The sequence below is a fragment of the Castor canadensis genome, chromosome 13 (genome assembly GCF_047511655.1).
Source record: "Castor canadensis chromosome 13, mCasCan1.hap1v2, whole genome shotgun sequence".
In the NCBI taxonomy this organism is placed as follows: domain Eukaryota; kingdom Metazoa; phylum Chordata; class Mammalia; order Rodentia; family Castoridae; genus Castor; species Castor canadensis.
The window spans coordinates 51,544,343-51,567,588 of NC_133398.1; the positions used below are offsets into that span (position 1 = coordinate 51,544,343).

The 23,246-nt window shown below is 37.7% G+C and overlaps 1 protein-coding gene across 3 annotated transcripts in view; it reads left to right on the top strand.

The window, feature by feature from the left end:
• The first annotated feature begins 769 nt into the window (after nt 1–769).
• Mllt3 (MLLT3 super elongation complex subunit) overlaps nt 770–23,246 on the top strand; it is a 276,781-nt gene continuing 254,304 nt past the window's right edge. For 2 of the 3 annotated variants that reach the window (XR_012440426.1, XM_020185764.2), the window contains exons 1-2: nt 770–1,025; nt 2,461–2,641. Coding sequence is in view for 2 of the 3 variants with exons in the window: in XM_020185764.2 (XP_020041353.2) it covers nt 1,014–1,025; nt 2,461–2,641 (193 nt within the window). In the remaining variant the exon portion in view is untranslated. Of the gene's footprint in view, nt 1,026–1,290; nt 1,515–2,460; nt 2,642–23,246 lie in introns of those variants that run through there. The other variant, XM_020185765.2, reaches the window with a different exon arrangement.

The window sequence follows — 23,246 nt, forward strand, 5'->3', positions numbered from 1 at the left end:
GGCACCGCTTTGTGAAGCTTCTCAGCCGGGATCACTAAGGCGAGGGGTGGGGGGCGTTCCCTAGGAAGGAAACAGCATTCTCCTTTCTTGTTCATTTCATTAAAAAAAAAAAAAAAATTGGTGGCGGTGGCGGAAGAGCGGGAGTGAGGATGGTGGGCGGGTGTTCGTGAGTAGATGGGGAAGGGGCCGGGGGATTGTCACGGGTTGCAACAACCAACGAGTACTATCTCGATGCTCGTTTTTTGTTGGGTGAATTTCTCTCGCTCTCACTTTAAGTTTGTTTGGGTGTGCGTTCTTGCCTTTTCAGCACAAAACCACAAAAATACGTGGTGGAAAGTAAAAGAAAGCCCACTCCCCCCCTCCGCGAACGTGCTAACTAACGCCGAAGACTTGATTTAACACCCCTTCTCCGGCTGCTGGGAGCTCTAGGCAGTGGCTACATTCCAGCAGTTTTAATCCGTTTTTTATTGTAGGGCGAACGGAGTTTACACAGGGGTTGGGATGGCTCCCCAGCTGGCCGCTTTCCCCACTCCAGGGCCCCCTCCCTCCACTTCCTCCCCACCCCCCAGCAGGAACCTGTTACTTTAAGCGAGGCGTTCCAGTGTGGCGCTGCGGGCCGCCGGGGTTTCGCGAGGTGGCCGGTGATTGGCTCTTTCGAGCTCCCCCTGGCTCGCTCGCTCGGCCTCCCCGCGCGCTCCGCCCCGCCCGCGCGCCCTCCCTCCGCCCCGTGAGGCTCGGAGCCCGGGTGTCAGGCGCCACGGCGCATGCTCCGGAATCATCCTCTGGCCCTGGAGCTGCTGCTGCTGCTGCTGCTGCTTTTGGTTTTGGGGCTGAGTTTAATAAGCGAGCGAGCGAGCGAGCACTGGGGGAAAAAGGCAGAGAATGTCCGCCATCTACCCTCCGCTCCTGGGCGCGCTCTCATTCATAGCAGCCTCTTCATGAATTACAGCTGAAGGGGGGCAGGGAGGGGGGGGTACCACACAACACCCCAGCAAACCTCCGGGCCCCCAGGCATGGCTAGCTCGGTAAGTACATGCAAAAATAATAATAAACGACCCCCCTTTTCTCCTTTGCCCTGCGCCGCCGCAGCCCAGACAGCGCCAGCGCTCCGCGGTTCCAATTAGAGAAAGGTTGGTACGGCTTGCAGGGAGCTGCTGCCTCTCCCTCAGCCTTCGCTCCCCCCTTCTCCCCCCACCCCCCCGGCGCGCGCGCACACACACAGACAGACACACACACACTCGCACACACTCGCCCCTCCACCCCCCGCGCCTCCCTCCCTCCTCGCCTCTTTGCAATCACAAGAAGCGCACTCGCACACTCCCTCTCGCTCACACGCGCGCACTCACACACACACTCACACACGGTGGAAGGAGGCGAATAATAACTCAGCCATATTTCAGCCGCCACCGCCGCCGCCGCCGCCGCCGCCGGGAGCTGCGGGCACAGTCCGGGGACGCGGCGAGCAGCTCGCCTGGGCGGCCGCACCTCCGCCAAGCGCCGCGGCCGCTACGATGGTGCGTTCTCCGCGGCGCGCGTGTGTGAGCCGGAGTGTGCGGGCTGACAGCGGCGGGGCTGCACGCAACTTTGCTCCAGCGCCCGGTGTGCGCAAGCCGAGGCTCGGTGGCTGTCTGCCCGCCGCCCTGCCTTTCTGAATTTTTTTGGGGGGGTGGGGGGAGGTAGGAGGTACTTTGGGACCACTTTGGCTCTCCAAAGTACGTTGCGGGGGCTCTGTTCGGCTGGCCTCGCCGATCGCGTGGGGCTTTTCGCAGGGGGTTGCGGGGTGTTCTAAGTTATGGATGGCTCGGCGTGTTTTCCTGTGGGCGTGTGTGTGTATGTGTGTGTGTGTGACGACGTCTCATTTTTGTTGTGCACGAACCCCTGATAAGAAAGAGCACGGGAGTTTGTGCCCATCAGCAGAGACTGCCTGTAGTTTCCATTCCGCCTGGCACAGCGCTCCACACGCACGCACACATACACGTACACAAAGACTTCCTCGGCGTGTGCCTGTCGCCGCGGTACTTTCGGGGAGGGGGCTCGATAGAACCTCCCCGCTCCTATGGTCCCAGCCACCTCCCCTCCCACGCCGGGAAACCGCCCCGGCATCACCTCCTAATTGTCCCCTAATTTGTTACCGATGCATTTGTTGTCGTGCTTGTCGTGACTGAGTGTGTCTCCCTCTCTCCTCCCGACCCCCTTTCCGACTTGGGGGCAACATTCCGTTACCATCCTAGCGAGTGTGATGCGGGGCCCGCGGCGCCTGGGGCCCCACCGGCGCGACCCGGCGTATTTGGGGGTGTGGGGTGTGCGCGCCCACGCGCGTGAAACGTGGATGCAGAGGGCACTGCCGTTTCCTTTTATGTGCGTTTCGAGAAGCAGGAAAAAAAATGTCAGGCGCAATGTTCAGTACCGAACGGTCGCCTTCCTGTTGTTCACGGCTGTCTCTCCTCCCCCTGCCCGCAGTGTGCCGTGCAGGTGAAGCTGGAGCTGGGGCACCGCGCCCAGGTGAGGAAAAAACCCACCGTGGAGGGCTTCACCCACGACTGGATGGTGTTCGTGCGCGGCCCGGAGCACAGTAACATACAGCACTTTGTGGAGAAAGTCGTCTTCCACTTGCATGAAAGCTTTCCTAGGCCAAAAAGAGGTAGGGCTCGAATGCAAAAAGAGACTTGATAAAAACTGTCTTTGCTTGGCGAGGAAACAATCGCTTGGCCCCGGCGGTCCTTCTGCCTTGCTCCTCGCCCCCCCGCCTCCACCCCCTGCGCGGCGCTCGCCGGCGTAGCCTCGGGACCCGGGTGCGCGGCGCCGCGCTGGCCAGGTCCCGGTTCCGCCCGCGCGCGCGCGCGCGAGCGAGCGAGCGAGCGACTTCGGCTTCGAGAAAGTCACCGCAGAGAAAGGACTGTCAGGTGTCGAGTGTTTATTCATCCGAAGCCAACCCTCTCTGGTCCTCTGGGGTTAGCCGTGGGTTCTGTGGGGAAGGTGCAATTAGTTGTTGGGTTTGGAGGTTTGGGGAGTTGGGCTGGAGGGAATAGTTTGTGCCCTCCCCCGCCCCTCTTTTAACCTAGAGAAATTGAGATTTACCTGTGTTACTAGGAAAAAATGAATTACATGTAGTTATTGTTACGATTGGAGAAATCGATTCTCTTTGGGGTCTTTTCTGCCTTCTCTGCGAATGAGGGGCTGGTCACCAGTTGCCATAGTCTTTGCTTTTGGGGGTTAGCCATTGCCACATCCCACCCCAATCTGGCTTTTACTTTGTTGAGGGGCTTACGCCCACCCCCGTGGCAATTGATTGCTGTCTCTCGATTTTGGGCATCGTTCTTGAAATGTCTGTCGGATGTGATCGGCAGGGTAAGGGTTTCACCAAAGGTCTAACGCTAAGTTTTCAGAGAAAAGATGCTATATTGTGTGCCTATTTCTTCTGTCTTTCTTCACCTTGGTTCTTAGCCTTGGAGTCTGGTTTGCATAATTTTGCTGAGCCTCTGCAGTCCCAAACATTTTCCATAAAGGGTAGGACAGTTTTGGAAAAAAGAAAAGGGTGTCATTTTAAAAGAAATTTGAAGTGGGGGGGAGTTGATAAATCCTGGTTTCTATTCCCTTCAACCGCTGGAAAGCTACTGGCTGCTTATTTTAGTTGGATTAGTGGAGGGAACAGTACAAATACAATAAGGTGCTTTGTTTGTGAGCAGGTTTATTTATCTAAGTGGACACAATGGTTAGTAGTTATCTTCCATTTGATCCGTAATCTTTATTGGCATCAACTCCTGCAGTTTCTTAGAGTAACATCATAATAAATCCATTCTGCTCAGAGCTACGTGGAAATGATTGAACACTCGGGCTGGATAAAGAAAGGAGAAATGCTGTGTGCCTTTGAGGTGGCAGAGTTTGTGTTGATGCTTATTTTTGTTTCCAGTGCTTATGTAATGGGAAGTAGGATTGGGTTTTTGTGCCTTTAGTGGTTTGGTTTACAGCTTCTCTTCAAAACTTGAATGGTTGAATTTTTGATGGGCTTTGTTGGATGGTTAATAAATGCATCCAGCTTCTTATAGAGGGCTAGGAATATGCATTGCCTACAGGAAATAGGATTTAGTATTTGTTAGCATTTTACATCAAAATATAGAAAGAGGTATTATACTTTATATTTCCTCAGAGCTATGGTAAGGATGAGCTTTGTCAAGTTTTTGTCACTGTAGATGGTTGAATATGAGGCTGATTGGAATCTCTCTCTCTTTCCATGTGTCTGTAGAGCCACTGCAAAGGAGTTTAAACAAAAGAAACCACCTAAGATCCTTAGTACACACTGTTACTGCTACTTGGCTACTTGACTGCTGTTCACTTTAAGGTGAAATACACTTAACAAAAAGCAATGTTTATTGTGTTAGGAAAATTAACTCAGTTGGCAGAAGATGTAGCTCTTAAGGTAACTTGGTCTAGGCACCATGACAGTCAACAAATTGGCATTATGAAATTAAAGATGATCACCCTCTTCCGTATTTTACTAGTGTTTCTCTGCTTCAGTGGCCACAAGTGGTGATGTTTCCCTTTAATTCTTATTCTTAATGATTTTCTTTCCAGCCTGAGGGAGCGTGAGGGTACTGCCACATAGCCCACACTTGGAAGATGTTCCTAAGTGTGGTGAGCACTTGATAATTATGATATCTTCTCAGACCTCTCGAGTGAGGGATGTCTGTTGGTTAAACCCTATAATTTTTGTTCTCAACTGCGGAGTTTCTTTATGAAGTCTATAAGCCATTGTTTTAAAATGTTTATTTTTGGATTTTTATTTGTGTGTGTGGTTCCCATGATGTGACAAGTCCTGGGAAAAATGCCAGTTTACATCGCCCAGGAGAGACCTTGTCATACTGTAATTACACATGATTCAGATTGCAAAAGAAGGTTTCTCTGTTCATTGGGAATAGTTCTAAGTTCAAGCAATATCAAACACACCACTTAATACTGGGACTTATTTTTTGACTTACAAAATCTTCTAAAATGATAAGAATAAATGGAAAATAAGAATGCCAGGCATTTCTAAGTCTACTTCTAGTGCCTTTTAAGGGAGTTTGTGTTGCTATATTGTAGATCTATAAGTGACAGGTTAAAATTTTGCCCAATGGAGATGGAAGAAATTGCAAAAATGAGCTTGAGAAGGATCTGAGTATAGGATATTTAAAAGAAATGCTCATACTCCAAATTAAACTGTAAATGGCTATTAAAAGTGACAAGTTAAATCACTTTCAATAGATACAGTAACTGATAATCAAAGATGGACCCTAGAACCCAGCGAGAACTGCTCAGCCATGAAGGTGGATGAGTCCTGGTTTTGTAAATCCTTGGTTTAGAAAAGTGAATGGATTTTCAGGTTGGTTTCCTTTACTTCAAAATAATACTATGAAAACATGTAGAGAAGGAAGTTATACTATTTTCAACTTGTTGCCTGATGAGAATTACATATACCACTTCAGAATTGAGCTAACTGAATTTTAACTAATGAGGTTTTACTCTGTTTCATAGAAGTATGGGAGAGCCTCAATTTATAACTACTGCCACAAAGTCCTAGAAAAAGAGATTTTGAGGGAGTAATGAAGCCTGTAATATGCACTAGCCAGTACAGAGTAGACGGGTTACAGTATGGTGCATTAAAAAACTATCTACCTGTGAGAAAAAATTCGCATCTTATTTATTAGTCCCAAAGATTCATACAGTCTAGTATGTGAAATAGTGAAATAGTCACATTCAAAACATTTCATTTAAAATATTAATGTTTTCCTTTTCAGTATGATGTGAATTTTAGTGAACTTTCTCTCCAATTACAGCCATCCTTACTGTTGCAGTCTTTTCCATTGACATTTATGATATGAAATATGTTGCTTATTATTTTATGTAAGCTAATTTGGTTGCTGGTATGACTTGATAGCTTTTTATTTGTAGCCTTTAGTCCTTGGAGTGGGCAGATAAAGCATAATCAATCCACTGTTACAACTTTCCTTTGATTTAAACATTTGGAACTAGCTTTGGTGTATAGTCCTGATTTGCATCTTCTGAAAGTATTTAGATAACGTTTTATCAAGGCACATATTATTGGAGGGTTCACCATAGGATTTTGTGTTTACCTGGTGGATTTTCTCTTCTGAGGCATTTCAAAGGAAAGTATAAATTTAAAAAATAAGGATGGATGGAATTATTTATGTACAGTTGTGATTAGAATTCAGATGACCAGTGAGAACAGTTTTACTACTTGTCGTTTTGAAGCAACATAATTTCCCAAGACACTTAAGAGCTGAATTATTGGAGGAAATCTCTTGTCCTGCTGGTGAGAATGTCAATTGGGCATGGGTATTTTGGAGGGTATTTGGCAAAGTCTATTAAGATTTTGAATGTTTATACCCTTAAGCAAATTTTTAGGAATTTTCCAATAGATACAACTTCATAAGTACACAAAGATCCTACATATTTCTTGTGACTGTTTTTGCAATAGCACAGTTTTGTAAAGAGGATCTCAGTTGGGGCAATTAAATGATGACATTCTGTAAAAAGTAATCTTATTTGTAGGTGCAGGCAGATCTTAAAGATGTATTAAGTGAAATGAGGCAAGTTGCTAAGCTCCTGTGATCCCATTTAAGAAATGTGCGTATTCAGATAGAAAGTACATATGTGCATATGAACGTATATGTTAATAAATCCTGGATGAGTGGGCACCAAAGTTGCACCATTACTTTTCTTCAGTGGCTACTTGTGGTGTTAGTAGGATGGGATTTTATTTTTGTAGTGTTTGAATTGAGAGGGAAAAAAGTTAATTCCATATATTTAAAACATCACAAGCAGCACACATTACTTTGTAAGACTGAAAGACAAAGCCTACAGAGCCAATATAGAATATTACTTTTAAAAGACAGGTTAGCATGTGACTATGTAAGAGTGATCTTTATCTTAGGTGGGCATTATTGTTTAATGGTGAAGAGGAGCTAGGGTCAGGAATTACACATCTGCATCCAGAGAGACTCCTTGGGGGATCTTGGGCAAGTTATTTATCTGTTTTCTCACTTTTGTTATGGGAATAATGATTGATCTACAAATTCATCAATTGAAGATCAAATATAAATTCTTTATTTTCAAATTCATTGGACTTAAGACCTCTTTATATTCTTACAAGTTGAGAACTCCAAAGAGCTTTTCTATGTAAGTTATATCTGTTAATTTTACTGTAGAAAAAAATTAAAACATGAATTGTAAACAAATAATTTGTTTAAAGGTAAAAATAACCTATTCCCTGTTAATGTTTATCGTTTTAATGAAAAATAAGTATTTTCTAAAATAACAAAATTAAGTGATAAGAGTATAATCATTTATTTTTGTAAATCTCTTTAATGTCTGGTTTCATAGACAAGTAGGTTCATATCTATTTCTGTATTTAGTCTGTTGTGTTATCACATGTTATATAGCCTCTGGAAAACTGTACTGTCCACTAATGAAAGGAGGAGGATGAAAAAGGCGTATCCTAGAATTATTCTGAAAGTACTTGTAACTTTGCCAATCACCTGAACAGGTTTTAGGGGCAGACTGCGCTCTTTGAGAGCTGCTCCTATAAAGCGTTCAGCATATGTCTGACACAGATAAATTGCCCAATATGTGCATGAAAGCTAATTCTTTTTTAACCATTATTGTTCCTAATAAAAATATTCACTTAACAGAAAAAGAAAAGGTAGATAATTCCGAAGTGTTTGCCTCTATATTTTAGTGTAAGAATTATCAATTTTTTCAGGAAAGGATAATCCAGATTTACGATTTACTTAATGATTTTATAGTTATCATCATTGTCCATTCTATGGTATATTGTCTGCCTTATGCAGAAGTCTTTTACAACTTATTTTAGGTGGTCCTCTGTGGAACTATGTGAACTAGGCAGGACAGGGATATCAGTTGGTTTGATAATTTTGCCTTAAAAATCCTTTGTTCTTTCTATTTGTATTTTGTAGTTTCTTTCAAATGGTTCTTGCCTTAGCCTCTTTTTTTTTTTTTTCTGGCCATGATTTACAGATGATTCCAACCACTTAATGTAGCTTTTACACTGGTAAGGTATAGAACTTCTCTCAGTATCTTTGAAACTGGGAGATTACCTGGCACAATTGAGCAATGTAGCCTTTATGAAGAGCTCATAGTTTCCATTTTCTTACATGCATGTGGAAACCATGTTTTTTCTAATTTTAGACATGTGTATTGTAGAAAAATAAAACTATAGAAACTTAAAGAAGTTACCTAAAATTTTTATAGATAACCAGAGTTACTATTTGTTAAACATCTATCCACCCATCCCTGTATACACGTAATTGCTAACCACTATTTAACATTAATTCACTCAAGAAGTATTTTTTCAAGCTTCTACTATGTGCTTAGCTTACTTCTTGGGGCTGAGATAACCATACCTGCCCTCAGGGAAGATCATCTTTTTATATTGCTGAATTTTACATCATTCCATTGAGCATTGATTTATTACACTTCATTTGGACCATTAGATTGTTTCCAGTTTTAATTTGTTATGAATAATGCTGTAATGGACATCCTTGACATTCATTTTCATGATTTTTTCCAGTAATTTTCCTTGTGTTAATTTTCCAAAAGGGAGGTGGTTGAGATGTACAGATTTTAAATTTTTATATGAGTTATCAGCCATTCTTCCAAAAAGTATAAACTTTCCACTCTCTACTTACCCAGGGTAAATGGATGGTAATTTTCTCACATGGTTGCCAATACTAGAAATTAATAGCTTAGAAAAATCTTTACCAGTCTGCTGCATAAAAATTACCTCATTTTATTTTTCATTTATTTGATTAGTAGTGTTTTATTTGTTTTCATATATACATGTATTTATTTACCATTTGTCTACTGTTATGTGCTCATTTTGTGCCCTTTGTAGTTCATTTGCCACTTTATTCTCAAAAAATATAGAAAAATATGAAGAATAATACAATAAACACTCAAATCCCCACTACCAAGAATGAACAAAAGTTTACATTTTATCTTATTTTATTCCTTGTTGTGATTTTAGGGAATTAAGTATTATAGACGTAGTGTTTTCAAATGCTTCTCAGTCTTTTCTTCAACTCTTAACTTTTCTTTCTGTTTAGCTACACTTACATGTTTGTGTTGCTTATAAATGATAGTACAGTGTGTCTTAAAATCAATATGAGGGGTGTCATATTGAATGAATCTTTTCAACTGAAATATAATTCATATACCTTGAAAGTCACTCTTACAGAGTATACAGTTCATTGGTTGTTTTAGTGTATTCACCAGGTTGTGCAGTCTTTGCCACTATATACCAGGACTTTTTCATGAATGAATAGTTTGACATTTTGCCTTCTCTCCACTCCCCATTCAATATGTTTTTGAACCTGGCCACATTTCATGTTAAGGCAATTAATTCCCCTTAATCTCCTCTTCGTAATATTCTGTATCATAGGGATATATTCTATACCTTGCTTTCTTTCTCTCTTCTAAATCAAATAAGTGGTTCATTTTCTGTCGTATGTAGTGAGGCTCTTTGTACATGTTACCTTGGACAAATGAACAGAGTTTGGACATAGGCCTAGAATTTGAGTCATTGGATTGTACACACGTGTATTTTGATTTGTAGTAGACATTGTCAGATTGTTCTGCAAAGTAACTGTGACAGTTCATCTGACATCAGAGAATGAGTACCATTTCTCTATATTTCTGCCAACCTTGGCTATTTTAATATTTCTTATTTTTGATATTTAGTTGGTATATGGTATGCTTTTGTTTTCATTTGCATTTCTTGAGCTCTGAGTGGGAAACATTTTAAGCATTTTTATATGTTGTTTATTAATAATTTGGATTTCTCCTTTTTTTTTGTGGTACTGGGGACTGAACCCAAACTTGATTGAACTCAAGTTTTCCACCACTTGAGCCTTCTCCCTTAGCATACACTAATTATACAGAGGCGTTTCATTGTGATATTTCCATAATGCATACAACATTCCCCAATTAAATTCAATACCTCTGTAACTCTTCTTCACCCCTTTTCCCCCCTTCTTAAAACAGTTTTAACAGATTTCATTATTTTACTTTCATGCATGTGTGTAAAGTACTTCACCCCGCTGTACCCTCTCCTTTCACTCTTCCCCCCCCCCCCATGGTACTTACTCCCATATAGAACCTGTTTTTCATTCCTGTCATTCTTTTTTCTAAGGACCGTACTCTGTATATGAGACAGAATATGCCATATTTGTTTTTCTCATTCTGTCTTATTTCACTTAATGTGATGATCTCCAATTCCATCCAATTTCCTGCAAACTACCAAATTTAATTCTTCTTTATGGCTGAATAATACTCCATTGTGTATAAATGCCACGTTTTCTTTATCCATTCTTTGATTGATGGACACCTAGGCTTAGGCTGATTCCATAGTTTGGCTGTTTTGAATAGTGTCACTATAAACATGGTGTTCATTTATGTTGACATGTATATTGAGATGGAGTCTTGCTAACTTTGCCTGAGCTAGCCTTGAACTCACAATTCTCCTGCCTCTGCCTCCCCAGTGCTGGGATTAGATTTTTTTCTTTACATATCTTTTTAATACTTTTAAAAAACTATTGGGATGTTCATCTTTTTACTGTTTGTAGGATATAATTATTAATTTTGTTATTTGTGTTGAAAATGTCCCATTTTTTCTTACAGCCTAATTTATGGTATAATTTATGATATAATTTTTGCCATATGAGAAATTTTAATTTGTCAAAATCTATTTTTTTTAAAGTTTTCCTCTTTAATTCTTGTTTAAAGAATACAGTTTATAGGCATGGTAGTTTGCTTAATCAACAGACGTTCTATTTGCAGGATACAGTGGAAGATTGGTGACATGTAAAAAGGAGTGAGGAGGTCCCTGCCTTCAATGAGCTTGTATCTTTTAGAGAGGACACTTGAGAGTCTTCATCTTTGTTTACCCTCTGGCTTTACTTTTAATCAGAAGCCTAGAAATGTGGAGTGTTCTTGCATGTAGACACAATGAGTCACAAGTGTGCCTAGGCAAAGATAACTAGTAATAAATGGTGCTCAATGTTTACTTTTAAAACATTGAGTAATTATTCACTTATATTAGCAGACAACTGTTCAGCAGTAACAGGATCTAGGATTTAATTAAAGCATGGTAGATGCTATTTGAGAGGAAAAAGTTCTGTAGCTACATTTGGGCAAAATCAAATTCATGTTATGGATCAATTGAGGATGTTTTCCTTTGAGACCAAGTCATTAGAAGCATTGTTGCTGAGTGGTGGGTATCTCTTCACACTCTGCCCCACCTCACCCTGTGGCAGGATTGCAACTACATTAGGGATCCAGAGTCCTGGTTTAAGAAATAATGACCTAAAATTTCATACTTTTAATATAAGTGTGATAAGTTTTCAGTGGTTAAGGCCCAAAGAAGGTTATTATTATTGAGTTTTGAAAAAGCAAGGCTAGCATTTGGATGTGATTTAGCTGGTGAATAGCAGCTAACAATTAACTTTGTTGGATAAAACCAGGGCACTCTCATTTATTTATTAAAGAAATTATGGTTTACCTTTACTTCTAGTTCTGAGGTCAAATTATTTAAAATAATATTCATTAGTGTTTATAAAAATGTCTGAAGTTAATTAGTGCCATTACCCATGTCCGAAGATTGATATGCCATGAGCCAAATATAGCTTTTCTATTTTAAAGTATTTTTCTTAAAAGTGGATTTTTTTCTTTGTTTCTTTTTTAGTTGATTCCACAGTTACTTTCCTATCAATACCAGGCCAAATATTTTGTGCATATATGTTGATTTATAAAAGCAAAATATACATTAAAAATTTACTAAAATACTAAAAATAATAGCAGTGGCCTAGAGAATAAGGAAGTTTCTTACCTCTTAATGTTTCTAGATACAAATGTAGTTTTAGGATGCCTTTTAATTTTGGCAGGTAGATTTTTATGTTTAGCCCAGGCTAACCTGGAACTTGCAATCCTCCTGCCTCAGCCTTCCAAGTGCTGGAATTACAAGTGTGTGTCACCACTCCCAGCCTTTCTTGTTCTGTGGCAGGTAAGTTTTTATGTCCCATTTTCCCCTCTCCAAGAGAAGAGGGAGAGACTGGGGAGAAACTACTGTGTAATTATTTAAGGTATCTGTTCATCTTGATAAACATTTAAGATACCTTGACTATTAAAAAACAAGGTCCATTGTCGATCTTATATCATCCATACCTTTTACCCCAATACTTTGTTAAAGCCTTGCTAAATAATGAAAGTTTTATTACTAAAATAACAAACATCTTATTTTACAAGTAAGAAACATCTTATTTTATAATAACATTTTTTCATTTGATTTCTTTCCCTATTCTTGTATTATAATAAGCATTTGTTTTATAGTGACTCAGGAATGGAGAGTTCGAATTTGGTTGCTTTTTTAGTTGGATAGATTATTTAAATGTTGATATAGGTCAATATGTCATATCATACTTGTATGACTTTTCCTTTGTACACATAGAATTAGTATGCTGGCAGAAAGCTTCTTTCTCACAGGGAGCATCAGGTGTTATGTTCTAAGTGCTTTGATCTGTCTTGGCCTTCCTCTCCTCTGTGTATCTGTTGTTTCTCTTGGGTTGTGTTAGAGTTATACATGGGCGAGATGAAACCTCTGTCTCCTTAGATACTGGTTGATAACTTTATCAGTGTAGTCTCCAGACACTGAATGTTTTTGGCAACAATGTAATAAAGGTAGATACTGCAAATTGGGAAAAGGGTTTTAGAATCCTTGACTTTAGCTGTCACCCTACTAAACTGAATTATTACTTAATGTTCTGAAACTTTTGGATGTCTTAGAATTGACATTGTGTAAATAGAACCACCACTTGAATTTTGCAGGAAACATTGTGTTTGATGAAAATCACATTTTCTAGAATGAGTTCTACCTTTTGTAATAGGCAGAAATTAATTTTCCCCTTTTTTGTCTCCCCCCATTGTTATTTCTTCATCTGCTTTGGGTGCTTTTTAAAAATCTACACACAAATTTGAAGGACTTGGACATCTCTAACATTTTTTAAAACTACCTAATCCATGACATACATTTAGTCTTCTAACTTCAAAAATAAGGGTCAGATGTATTTCTGTAACTGGCAGAAGCAGTATTTAGTAATGCAGCAGGAAGGTGCTGACCTGGGAGGTAGAAAGGATATGTTTGTACTAAATAGGATGTGTGGGCTTTTACAGCTCTGAAATGCTATTTTTCTTTAGTTTTTTTTTAAATGATAATTTCTATACTCATGATTGATCTAGTGCTTTTATAAAAAAGAGACAGTAACCACCATGTATTAAATATCCACTATATATTGATTACTGTGCTATACAAGTAGGTATGTTATACTGTATTTAATTTCTCATTTTTTGTGAGTAAAATAATTTGGAGAAAGTTTTTTTTTGCTCTCTTTTTGTGATGGTGGGGAGCCAATCCAGGACCACGTATGCTAAACCACTAAGTGTCCTACCACTGAACTTACACACCCAGTTGGAGAATGATTTTTTAAAAAACCCAAAATATTGGTATATGAACTTCAGTATATTGGAATCTTAAGATGAATGGACAGTAAAATGAGATGAGTAGTTCTCCAAATAGATACTTAAATTTGGGCTATGAAAGTTAATTTCTAATCATATTGGTGCTGGTGACTATTACATTGACCATTAACTATGACTGTTTATCGGTTGGAGCATCCCAGGAACGCAAAAGATCCTGCATTTATTTGAAACTTCTTCCTAAAACTTGGGTTTTGACTGTGTCATTAGATAATTGGGTTTTTCATGTTGACTAGATTTTTGTTTGTATTATATCTAATGTAGGCCAGACCTTGAAATTTCATCACTTAGTTTGCTTTTCTAAACTACCTGTGTTTCTATTGCTAATAGACTAATAATTGAGGACTTGGAACTATGTCATTAGGTAAACAGGATAGAAGACAGTGTATCAAATATTTTATCATTCAGCATACTTTCAGGGCTTTCTGTTTAATAATTCAAGTAGAATTATAAAATTCTATTAATTGATTGCTTAATTGAAGTTGTTTTGAAAGGCAACTTCTCAGTTGCAACATGCTGCTTACCTTTTAGGTCAAAGAAAAAATAATTCCAGTTACTATTCCAACTTGAAAAAGGAAATGTTGGAATGACCGACTGGAGCCAACAATTTAATTAACATAAAAATATACAAATGCAGACATTTAAAATAAATCACCAAATAAATGAGAATCATCTTATGTTGTGAAGGCTGCACAATAGCTTATAGTTAATGCTTCTTGGCATAGTATCTTCCTGCAGATGCTTATCATCATTGATTTTAAAACTTGATCCAGTTCATTTTCTTTATATAAAAATGGCCAGAATTGTACATCTTTACACCCATTTTGAGAATTCTTTGACAGATAAAAAATATATCAGTGAAGAGAGGAAAAGAAAATACTATAGCAAAATTTTTGTTGTTGTTACTTGTTTACTTGCTTGTATGTAAGTAAACAAGTGCTGCCTGGAATTGAACCCAACCAGGACCTCATGCATGCAAGGCAGGTGCTGTACTACTGAGCTATATGCCCAACCCCATCAAAATGGTAGTAGACATTATCTTTAGGAAGTGGGGTATCAGGAGCTTCTTGTCAGCAAAATTTGTTGGCTATTTCAGGCTCTCTTGATTATATATATTACTGTGTGAAAGTAAAGCTAATTTAAATGTATATAGGAACAGATTTACATTTTTTTGCCATCTTGTCATTTTGAATTCTTCCCTTTGTTACTATGAATAGATGTACAAATATTTCATAAGTTGCTTGTAAGCTTTAATGAGAAACGTAGATCTTAACAATTCACATTGTATTGAAGGTGTAAAAGTAAAGAGATTAACTTGATTATATGTATTTATTATTCCTATAAGGTATTCTTTGTACCAGTAATATAACCGTGTTTAATATTTCAGTATATTTCAGTTGTCCCTTGGTACTTACGGGGGTTGGTTCTAACACTTCTTGACACCAGAATCTTTGGAGGTTCAAGTCTCTTTTACAAACCAGCATAGTATTTGCTTGTAAACTATACACGTCTTCCTATGGGACATATACTTTAAATCATCTCTAGATTACTTATAACACCTAAAGCAATGTAAATCCTATGTAAATAGTGGTTTTTTGTGGGAGCCAGTGGCTCACACCTATAATCCTAGCTACTTATAAGGAAGAGATCAGGAGGACCGCAGTTCAAAGCCAGCCTGGGCAAATAGTTCTTGAGACCCTATGTCGAAAAAACCCTTCACAAAAAAGGGCTGGTGGAGTGGCTTAAGGTATAGGTCCTGAGTTCAAACCCCAGTACCACACACACACAAAATAATTATTTGTACTGTATTATTTAGGGAATAATTATAAGAGGAAAGCCTCTACCTTTTAACTATGGAGTTTTATTTTTCCAAATATTTTCCACATGTTTGGTTGAGTCTATAGGTGTGGAACCTATAGAAACTGAGGCTGACTGTTTATATTTTTAGAATAAATGGGAATGCTTTGAAATGTTCTGGCCTTTTTTTCCCTGGGCAGTTTTGATAACCTTGTTAATTAACATGTTTATCTTGATGTGTGGTGTTCAAAATTTTTCCAGAATCTGCATCTGACTTTAAGAATTAACTACAAGTCAAAGAGCTCTCATCATATTATTTAGACATACACTGATGGTATTATGAATAAGTAGGATCTATAAGTGGAAATTAAAGACCCATTTCCAGTTTGTGGGTCTTTGGATGTAATTTGAAGTTAATTATAAGGAAAATATAAGGAATAAAAAGTATCAAAACCAGTACCAAAATAAGGCAGAAATAATACATTTGGGACAGGGAAAGAAGTCCATTTTGGGTGGAGAATTGATACGTAATTGCATAAAAACAAATTATTTTAGCAGTAAAATGACTTTAATGAAATTTCACATATAAGTTATGAAAATAATGAGGGTTAATATCAGCTGTCTTCAGAGGTCTCTCTGCAGTGCAAAATTGGTCTAAGTCTATAATTGTATGATCTGTGAGAAAACATCTTTGTTTTTTTTAATCATGGAAAAACCCCCATTAAAAGTGTACTGTGCACTAGAGCCAACAGCAAAGCTGTATACTGAACAAAATGAGTGTTTTCTCTTTAATATTATATGTTTTTACAACATTTATAAATTACATTTGGTCAGATTAACTGTACCTTAGAATGTCTATAGCATATAAAAAGTAATGTTTGTGATCAGGGTGTTTCCTATTAGCTGCTTAATAAAGTTACCACTTTAAGTTCTATGTGCTAGCATTTGGAATGACATTATTTTGCATGATTTTAATTTAGTTCTGTTAATAAAAATACTCAACTATTTCTATTGCTTTTGAGAGAATTCCAAATGTGATTCATAATGGTCTGATTCCTTTCTCCAGGATTAAGGTATGTACGAGAATGAGGAAAATATACTGGTCTGTGAATATACAACATTTACTTGCTGTTTTTAATTATTAAATTAATTTATATAGATGTTTTAGCTGAAGATATAGAAAATAAAACAAGTGTTTTAAAGTAAAGTAATTGTTTTAAAATTTTTTCTAACCAAATACCCACAGGACCAAGTTGAAGACTTGAGAGTTTGAGCAACACAGTGACCTGGTTTGGATATTGCAGACTATTAGAGATTCCAAATTTGGTATTAAGTAAATATACTTGCAGAATTTTGTTATAGGATGGACAAAGCTATGGTAGTCCAAGATAGTGTATAAATAGCCTTTATTTGGAGCGTATGGAGTGGGAGCATATTTTGCAGTGAAAGGGGGACCAAAGGACAAGGTGTTCTCTACTTGTGGGCTTGTAAAGACCTCAGAGTTTTCTTTATGTTATTGTAGAAAGACATTATTTTTGCTTTGGCGTGCTTAAAACTAAAGGGCAAATGATCCAAAAGAATAATCTTGAAATTGAATAGCAAGAAAACTACTTGACATTGTGGGCTGGAGGCCAGCAAACATGGGGCTTTCATTGAATGCGTGGGAAATGGGGCAGGCCTGGAATTTAAAGAGACAGGGTGCAGTACCCTAGAAAAGAAAAGCCCTCCTGTATGATTTGCTTACTTGGAGGAAAAAAAAATAGACTTAAAGTTTTCTCTAAAGGATCTTTATTGGATCAACTATTTAAAGCATTGAAAGACACTGAGTGAATTTTTCCTAACTACACCTCCCACACTCCCTAGCCATCCTCTCTTGTCTGAAATTGGTGCACAGTAAAGTTGTTTATAACAGAAGAGAAGCAGTTTTTCAAATAAAAGTACTTTGTAGACTGTTCAAATGGAGTATAATGTAATTCTCTGAAATTGAGCACTTAATACTTTGATTATGTAGCTGTTTAAAAAGTGGCGGTGGAATGAGGAGTGGGGAACTTCTGCTTTAGAAATTGCTGGTTTTTCTATGTCTGAGTTTTCCTCCCCCATTCACTCATGAATCCCTCCTCCCCTAAAATCCCTCAATAAAATAGTATTTAAAAGACTTGAATAACCAGTCCTATGTACCAGCTTTTCGCTTGAGGCAGTAATGTTGTACTATGTTCAATGGGTGGTCTTGAATCTCCATGGGAGATTTTACAGGCAGTGGGCTCCAAGATCCACTAAATGTATTATATCAAACATAACCAGTTAAATTCCCAAGCCACAGAGAACATACAGAGAGAGTTTTGCATTATTGAATTTCTATCATTAATTACTAGAAAACCAATTTATTTAATTTGGTTTGAAGAATTTATAGTTTAAATCCATAAAAGTGAAGAATATTAACCTGATTTTGGGAATTTACTTTCTAAAACAAGTAAGCCATTCATAAATATTTCATTTCAGGAATATCTATTTGTGTTGTGTATTTTAGCTAATACTTTTTAAACAATGTTTACTCCTTTAGGAAACCAACATGTAGCAGTCATTTTCAAATTTTAAACAGTTGAAGCCGCATTTCTCTTACTTGAGATGATATAAAGTGATGGAATATACTTATTATCAGGAAGTCTGTCTAATATGTTTATAATCAGCTTCTCTTACCTGTCCGTGGCCTCAGGTATAAGTGTATAATGGCCTAAAATTTAAAATTCCCCTGGCACAAACCTTTACTAAAGTAAATAGGATTGAAATTATAAATTAAATACTAGATTAAAATTGGCCTTTAGGAAACAAATTTCTCCACAGTCACACTTACTTGAATAAAGCAATATATTTACATATACATCCTAGATATTGAAATGGGAAATGTTGAAGTCATGCATATTCCCACAAAACTTAGTTTTATACTATTTCAGTACTTCTTTCAAGTATGAAACTGTGGTTATTAACCATAGTGGTAATACAACTTTGTTGATTGCTTTCTTTCCTTTATTCACATACTTCAAAAACTTGATTTATGAAGAATATTGGATTTCTATTTAAAATAAATAAATATTAGTTCTGATTAGAGGTTGAAATACTTGTTTTCCCAGGCCAGGTAGAAATTCAGGTATCACAGATGTGTAGTAAATGGCTGATGGTATATAATGAGAAAGCCATTGTGTTTTAAACAATATAAGTAGTTTTAGGTAGAAAATTGTAATCTTTGAGGAACTACATTTAGTTTACAAGAATTATTCTGTAGTATTTTAGGCCATATGTAAAATGCTGTGTGAATTCTGTGGTTTTCTTTACTGATGGATCTATAGCTCAACAGTTTATAGCAATGGCTAAGTGTTTGCCTTTTCTTTTTTAGTACTATTCTTGAACAGCTAAACACCTTTCCAGTAATTTTTATAAGAGGGTTTAGAGATGTGATAGCCATGTAAAGTTTATCTTGTGTGGCATTATTAAGGTTGTCTACATACAAAAAAGGGACACAGTTCTTATGATTACACATGAGAATAAATGGTAAAGATTGGTAAAAATTAGCTTGTCAAGTAAACTTACTGACTGAGGAATAATTTTGTTTTCACTGTCCATTCCCTTGGCTGCAACGATCTGGTTACTAAAGGCCAGTGTTGCCTTGGATCACTTCCTTGAGCTTTTGCTATGATCGTTAAAGGGAAAGTTAGACAGCTGCTGTAGATTTTGGCAGCGGCCTCACAAAAGAAATTGTTTAACCCTATTAGTTTCAGACACTACCATTTCTGCTTTGCAGATACACTTGCTGTGTTAGATATGAATGATACACTTGCTGTGTTAGATATCAATCTCTGTGGTTATGATTTGAACTTCTGGTTTACTGGAATGTAGTGTAGCAGAAAATGTAATTTTAACACTCATATTTTCTTATCTTGGAATATGACAGATCTTTTACATTTTTTTGCTTATATTCACACAGATTTCAAAATTTCACCTTACACTTCTCAGAGTTAGACTTTGCTTTTCTGTATCTAAAGATTTAAGGGAAATTGTCAAAATCAAGTTTGACTTGTAATCCTTGATAATTGGTTATTTTAATGTCCTTTTTAAAGTTAGGCTTGAAGTGTAGAGGAAGAGGAAATACTAAGTCATTGACTTCAAACTCTCATTTTAGAGTAACTGTAGAATTAGAACAATGCCATCTACTCCCAAAATTGATGTCATAATGTTGAAAATCCCAACAGTGTTGAGTCCTTTTGTATAATGTGTTTTCATTATTGCTGTCGGTTTAAAGGGCAAGGAAATACTTGATGGTTCAGACTGAAGGGGGCAAGATTTTGAAACCCAAGGCTATGTGATTAAATCAGTACATTTGCCCTGAGGCTTTAGCCACTTCATCTGAATTCATAGTCTGAAATTTTGGATTCCTTCTCTGTTTGAAAATAATACTTCTTAAAATTTTCAAGATTGCTTTTGCCTACTAACATGAAAACTACTGAGGCAAATTACCAGGACTAAGATTTTCATGCAGTCAAGACTGAAGATACATTCCAGTATTTTAAAGAGAAAGTTCACAGCCATTTTACATAAAATTTTACTGGGCTTTTCATTAATCTAAAATAACTGGTCTATAAGTACTTTATCAGTGAAAACTGCTCAGCATGTAAAAGGAGGAGTAGAAGAGCACAAAGGCTTCCTGCAAATTAAGGGCACAATGAGTACCAACGGACTTTCCAGCCATCTCCAGCTGTGAGATTATTATAGTTTTTGCAAACCCTTTTCTTTCAAAACTAAATCAAGAATGGTAGAGTCCTGATAAAAAGAAGTGTAGAAAAGCCTAACTAATCCTTAGATGAGTTACTTCAAACGTGCCAAAATAGAATAAAATCAGTTAATAGCTTGGATTAGAGGTTACTTTTAATGCATTTTTATCACTTAAATTGAGAATTTTGCTGTATGTTAATGCATTTGGCCTTGGTTAAAAACTCCAGAGAAAAATATAATTAAAGTTGAGAGATTGCACAATCATGTTGTTATGAAGAAATTTAGCATCAATGGTGGATGCCAGATTTGACCTAAGAGATAAAAGCTGTGTTTTTGAGATCACAAAAACAGGTGGCTCTGATTTTGACTGGTAAGATTTTGGGTTATAAGAGAATGCTCATTTGTGTAATTCTAAGAGTTGACTTGTATAGATTTTAGAAAACAGTGTGGCTGGATGTTCTTGGATATGTATGTACAAGTGGTTGCTTGCATAAGATGATAAAAGACTGCTGAAGTCAGATCTGGACTAATGTTTTAAAAGTATTTAATTCGTGCTAGTGGTAAAGAGAAGGAGAAATTGGATGCAGATTTTGGGCAAAAAGGAAAAGGTAGTCTTTGCTTTTTGTTCATATATCTAAAATGGTCTCATATAGAGAGGGAGACAGTATCAACTACACTTTTAATTCACAAGCATGTTTGGCAACTACTTAATTTGGGAAATTCTGGCATATTGTGATAGAATTACCAAAAGTATTGGGTTAAGGAAAAACTGATTTGGTATGATTGATAGGAAGAGGTAAAATAAAAGTGGCATGTCTTTTTTTTCTGGTGCAGATACAGAGATACAGATAAAGATGTATGTGTGTGTGTGTCAACCCTAATAAAAATTTATTACGAGAACCTGGGCTGTGGGAGATTTTATAATCATGTTATGTTTGCCGCCCTGCAAGATGCTAAACTGTAAGTTTCTCTAATTGAACTTCACGTTTATTTCCTTATTTCAGTAGGTCCATTGCTTTCACTGTGGCTCAGCAGGCAAATAGCCTGTCAGTCAGAGCCCATTCTTGTGCTGTGTATGTTAGGTATTTGTGTGTATGCCTCCTACATACCACACATATAGTGACTTTTTTTATAAGTCATGTGAGAACACACTCCGACTATAGTCAAAACATGCAATTGCTCATACATAAATTTCCTCTGTTGATATCCTGACTAAATATAACGTTATTCACAACATCTAGCTTGAATGAGTCTCACTACATGATATAAATACTATGCTGCTATAGAGTTATTTAAATTCTCGAGAAGCCAAACTTTCCTTCCATCCCAGTAACTTCCCCTGGGATAGGTTATTTTAGTAAATCAGAAAATTTCTCTGAAAGCAAAGTAATTCTTAATTTTTTGGAGGCTTGGAAATGGGCAAAATATCCTGAAGATTTCTGGGGTAGACATTCTAGTGTGGATAGATCCACATCGCTAAAAAGCAATTCAGAGGACTTGGACCTCTCTAATTCTGTCGGGGGACCCCTCCCCTCCACAATGCTGCAGAATTGTTTTATTTCTGTAGTTATGTCTTTGTGTGTTTATAGGAGTGGGAGCATTTTATCTTCTGTGTTTCTGTTGAGGTTGTTTTTTAGCAGTGCCCCAAGAAAAGTCTTGGAGATCAGCTTTGAAGCCCTGTAGACAGGCTGGATATCAAAGAGCCAGAGGAATTCGGCAGTAATTGTTTTATGGCTGGCCAGAAATCAGTCCTATTTGTATAGGTAGCACACAAAATAGCTGTGATTTGACAATTTGGTGCTATTTATACCTACCATAAAAAGAGAAAAGAAAAAGTTAAAGGGGTATTTTGGAAACAGGAACTAAGCTGTAAATGCAAATTGCTTCACCATTTTCTCAAAGGAACAAAAAAGGAAAAGGGTTTAGGAAGTTTTTATTGAAGCTATGTTATTGAGGATCTGTCTACTTTCAGGACATTTAATATTGTACTCACACTGAAATTACACCTCTTTATGTTTGCAGTTTTTTTTTTCTTTTCTCATCTGGCTAAAATTATTTTTGTGGAGCAAAAGAAACTGGAGGAGGAGGGATAGTAAAATCACAGTTTCCAAGTCTATCTTGGTAGACATTTACTGTTTCATCTTACTGTTGTTATTGAGTTTGGGATAAGAACAAGCTGTTGCTAGAGTTGTTTTTTTTCCTTTCAAGTAAAGTTGTATTTTCAACAGGCAGTTGCAGGTTGTTACTGTGCTGGTTGGGGAAGATTAGCCAGGTAAATTTTCATGGCCCTTGGGAAATAGGCAGAAGAAATTTCTTATGACTACTCTTGATCTGTCAGCTGGAGAAGTATTTCTGAATACAAAATGCCTAAATCATTTCTTCTTGTCATTTAGAATATTCTGAGCTCAAGGCGGCCTGTGTATCACAGTATGTCTGTACTTTACTGAGTAGCCCAAAGTGAAGTTTCACTGTTTCTGTAATGCCATTCAGATTTTTGGAGGTTGTCAAATGCTTCATTGTTTTGTCTTGAACATCCCCTAGTGCAGTCTGAGTCTGGGGGGCAGTGATGCAGAGAAAGCAAGAACATGCCTGTGATTGACTCTACTTTTTTTTTTAAGAATCCCTAGAAATGCTTTGGGGATCCCTGGGCCTTTGTCACAAATTAAAATCTTTTTTTTTTTTTAAACCATTGAAGGCATTTCAATGTTGTTGAATTTTGGACTAAATTAATTTGCTTTGATTTTAATTGTTTTCTCAGTGGATTGTGATGCTCCCATGATAACTAGAGAAGTCTTTGTCAAGTATATCTCAATTTCTGTGAGTAGCTTTACAATTTAGATGAAGAAAGTTTACCAAGAGCAGGAGAAAAGAGGACATTGGTGGAGGTAACTTGGTGTTGTTAGCATTGGTTTCTTTGAATGAAGAATAAGAGTTTTAAGAATCTGGTGTGTAAAGATTCAGAAGCTTCAGTATAAAGATTTAAAATGTGAATCTCCCCAAATCTTATCTTAATTAGAGTTCACAACGGGCTACCACTAGGGAAATGGCAAAGTGACTCTAGAGAAGCAGCGTTCTGGATT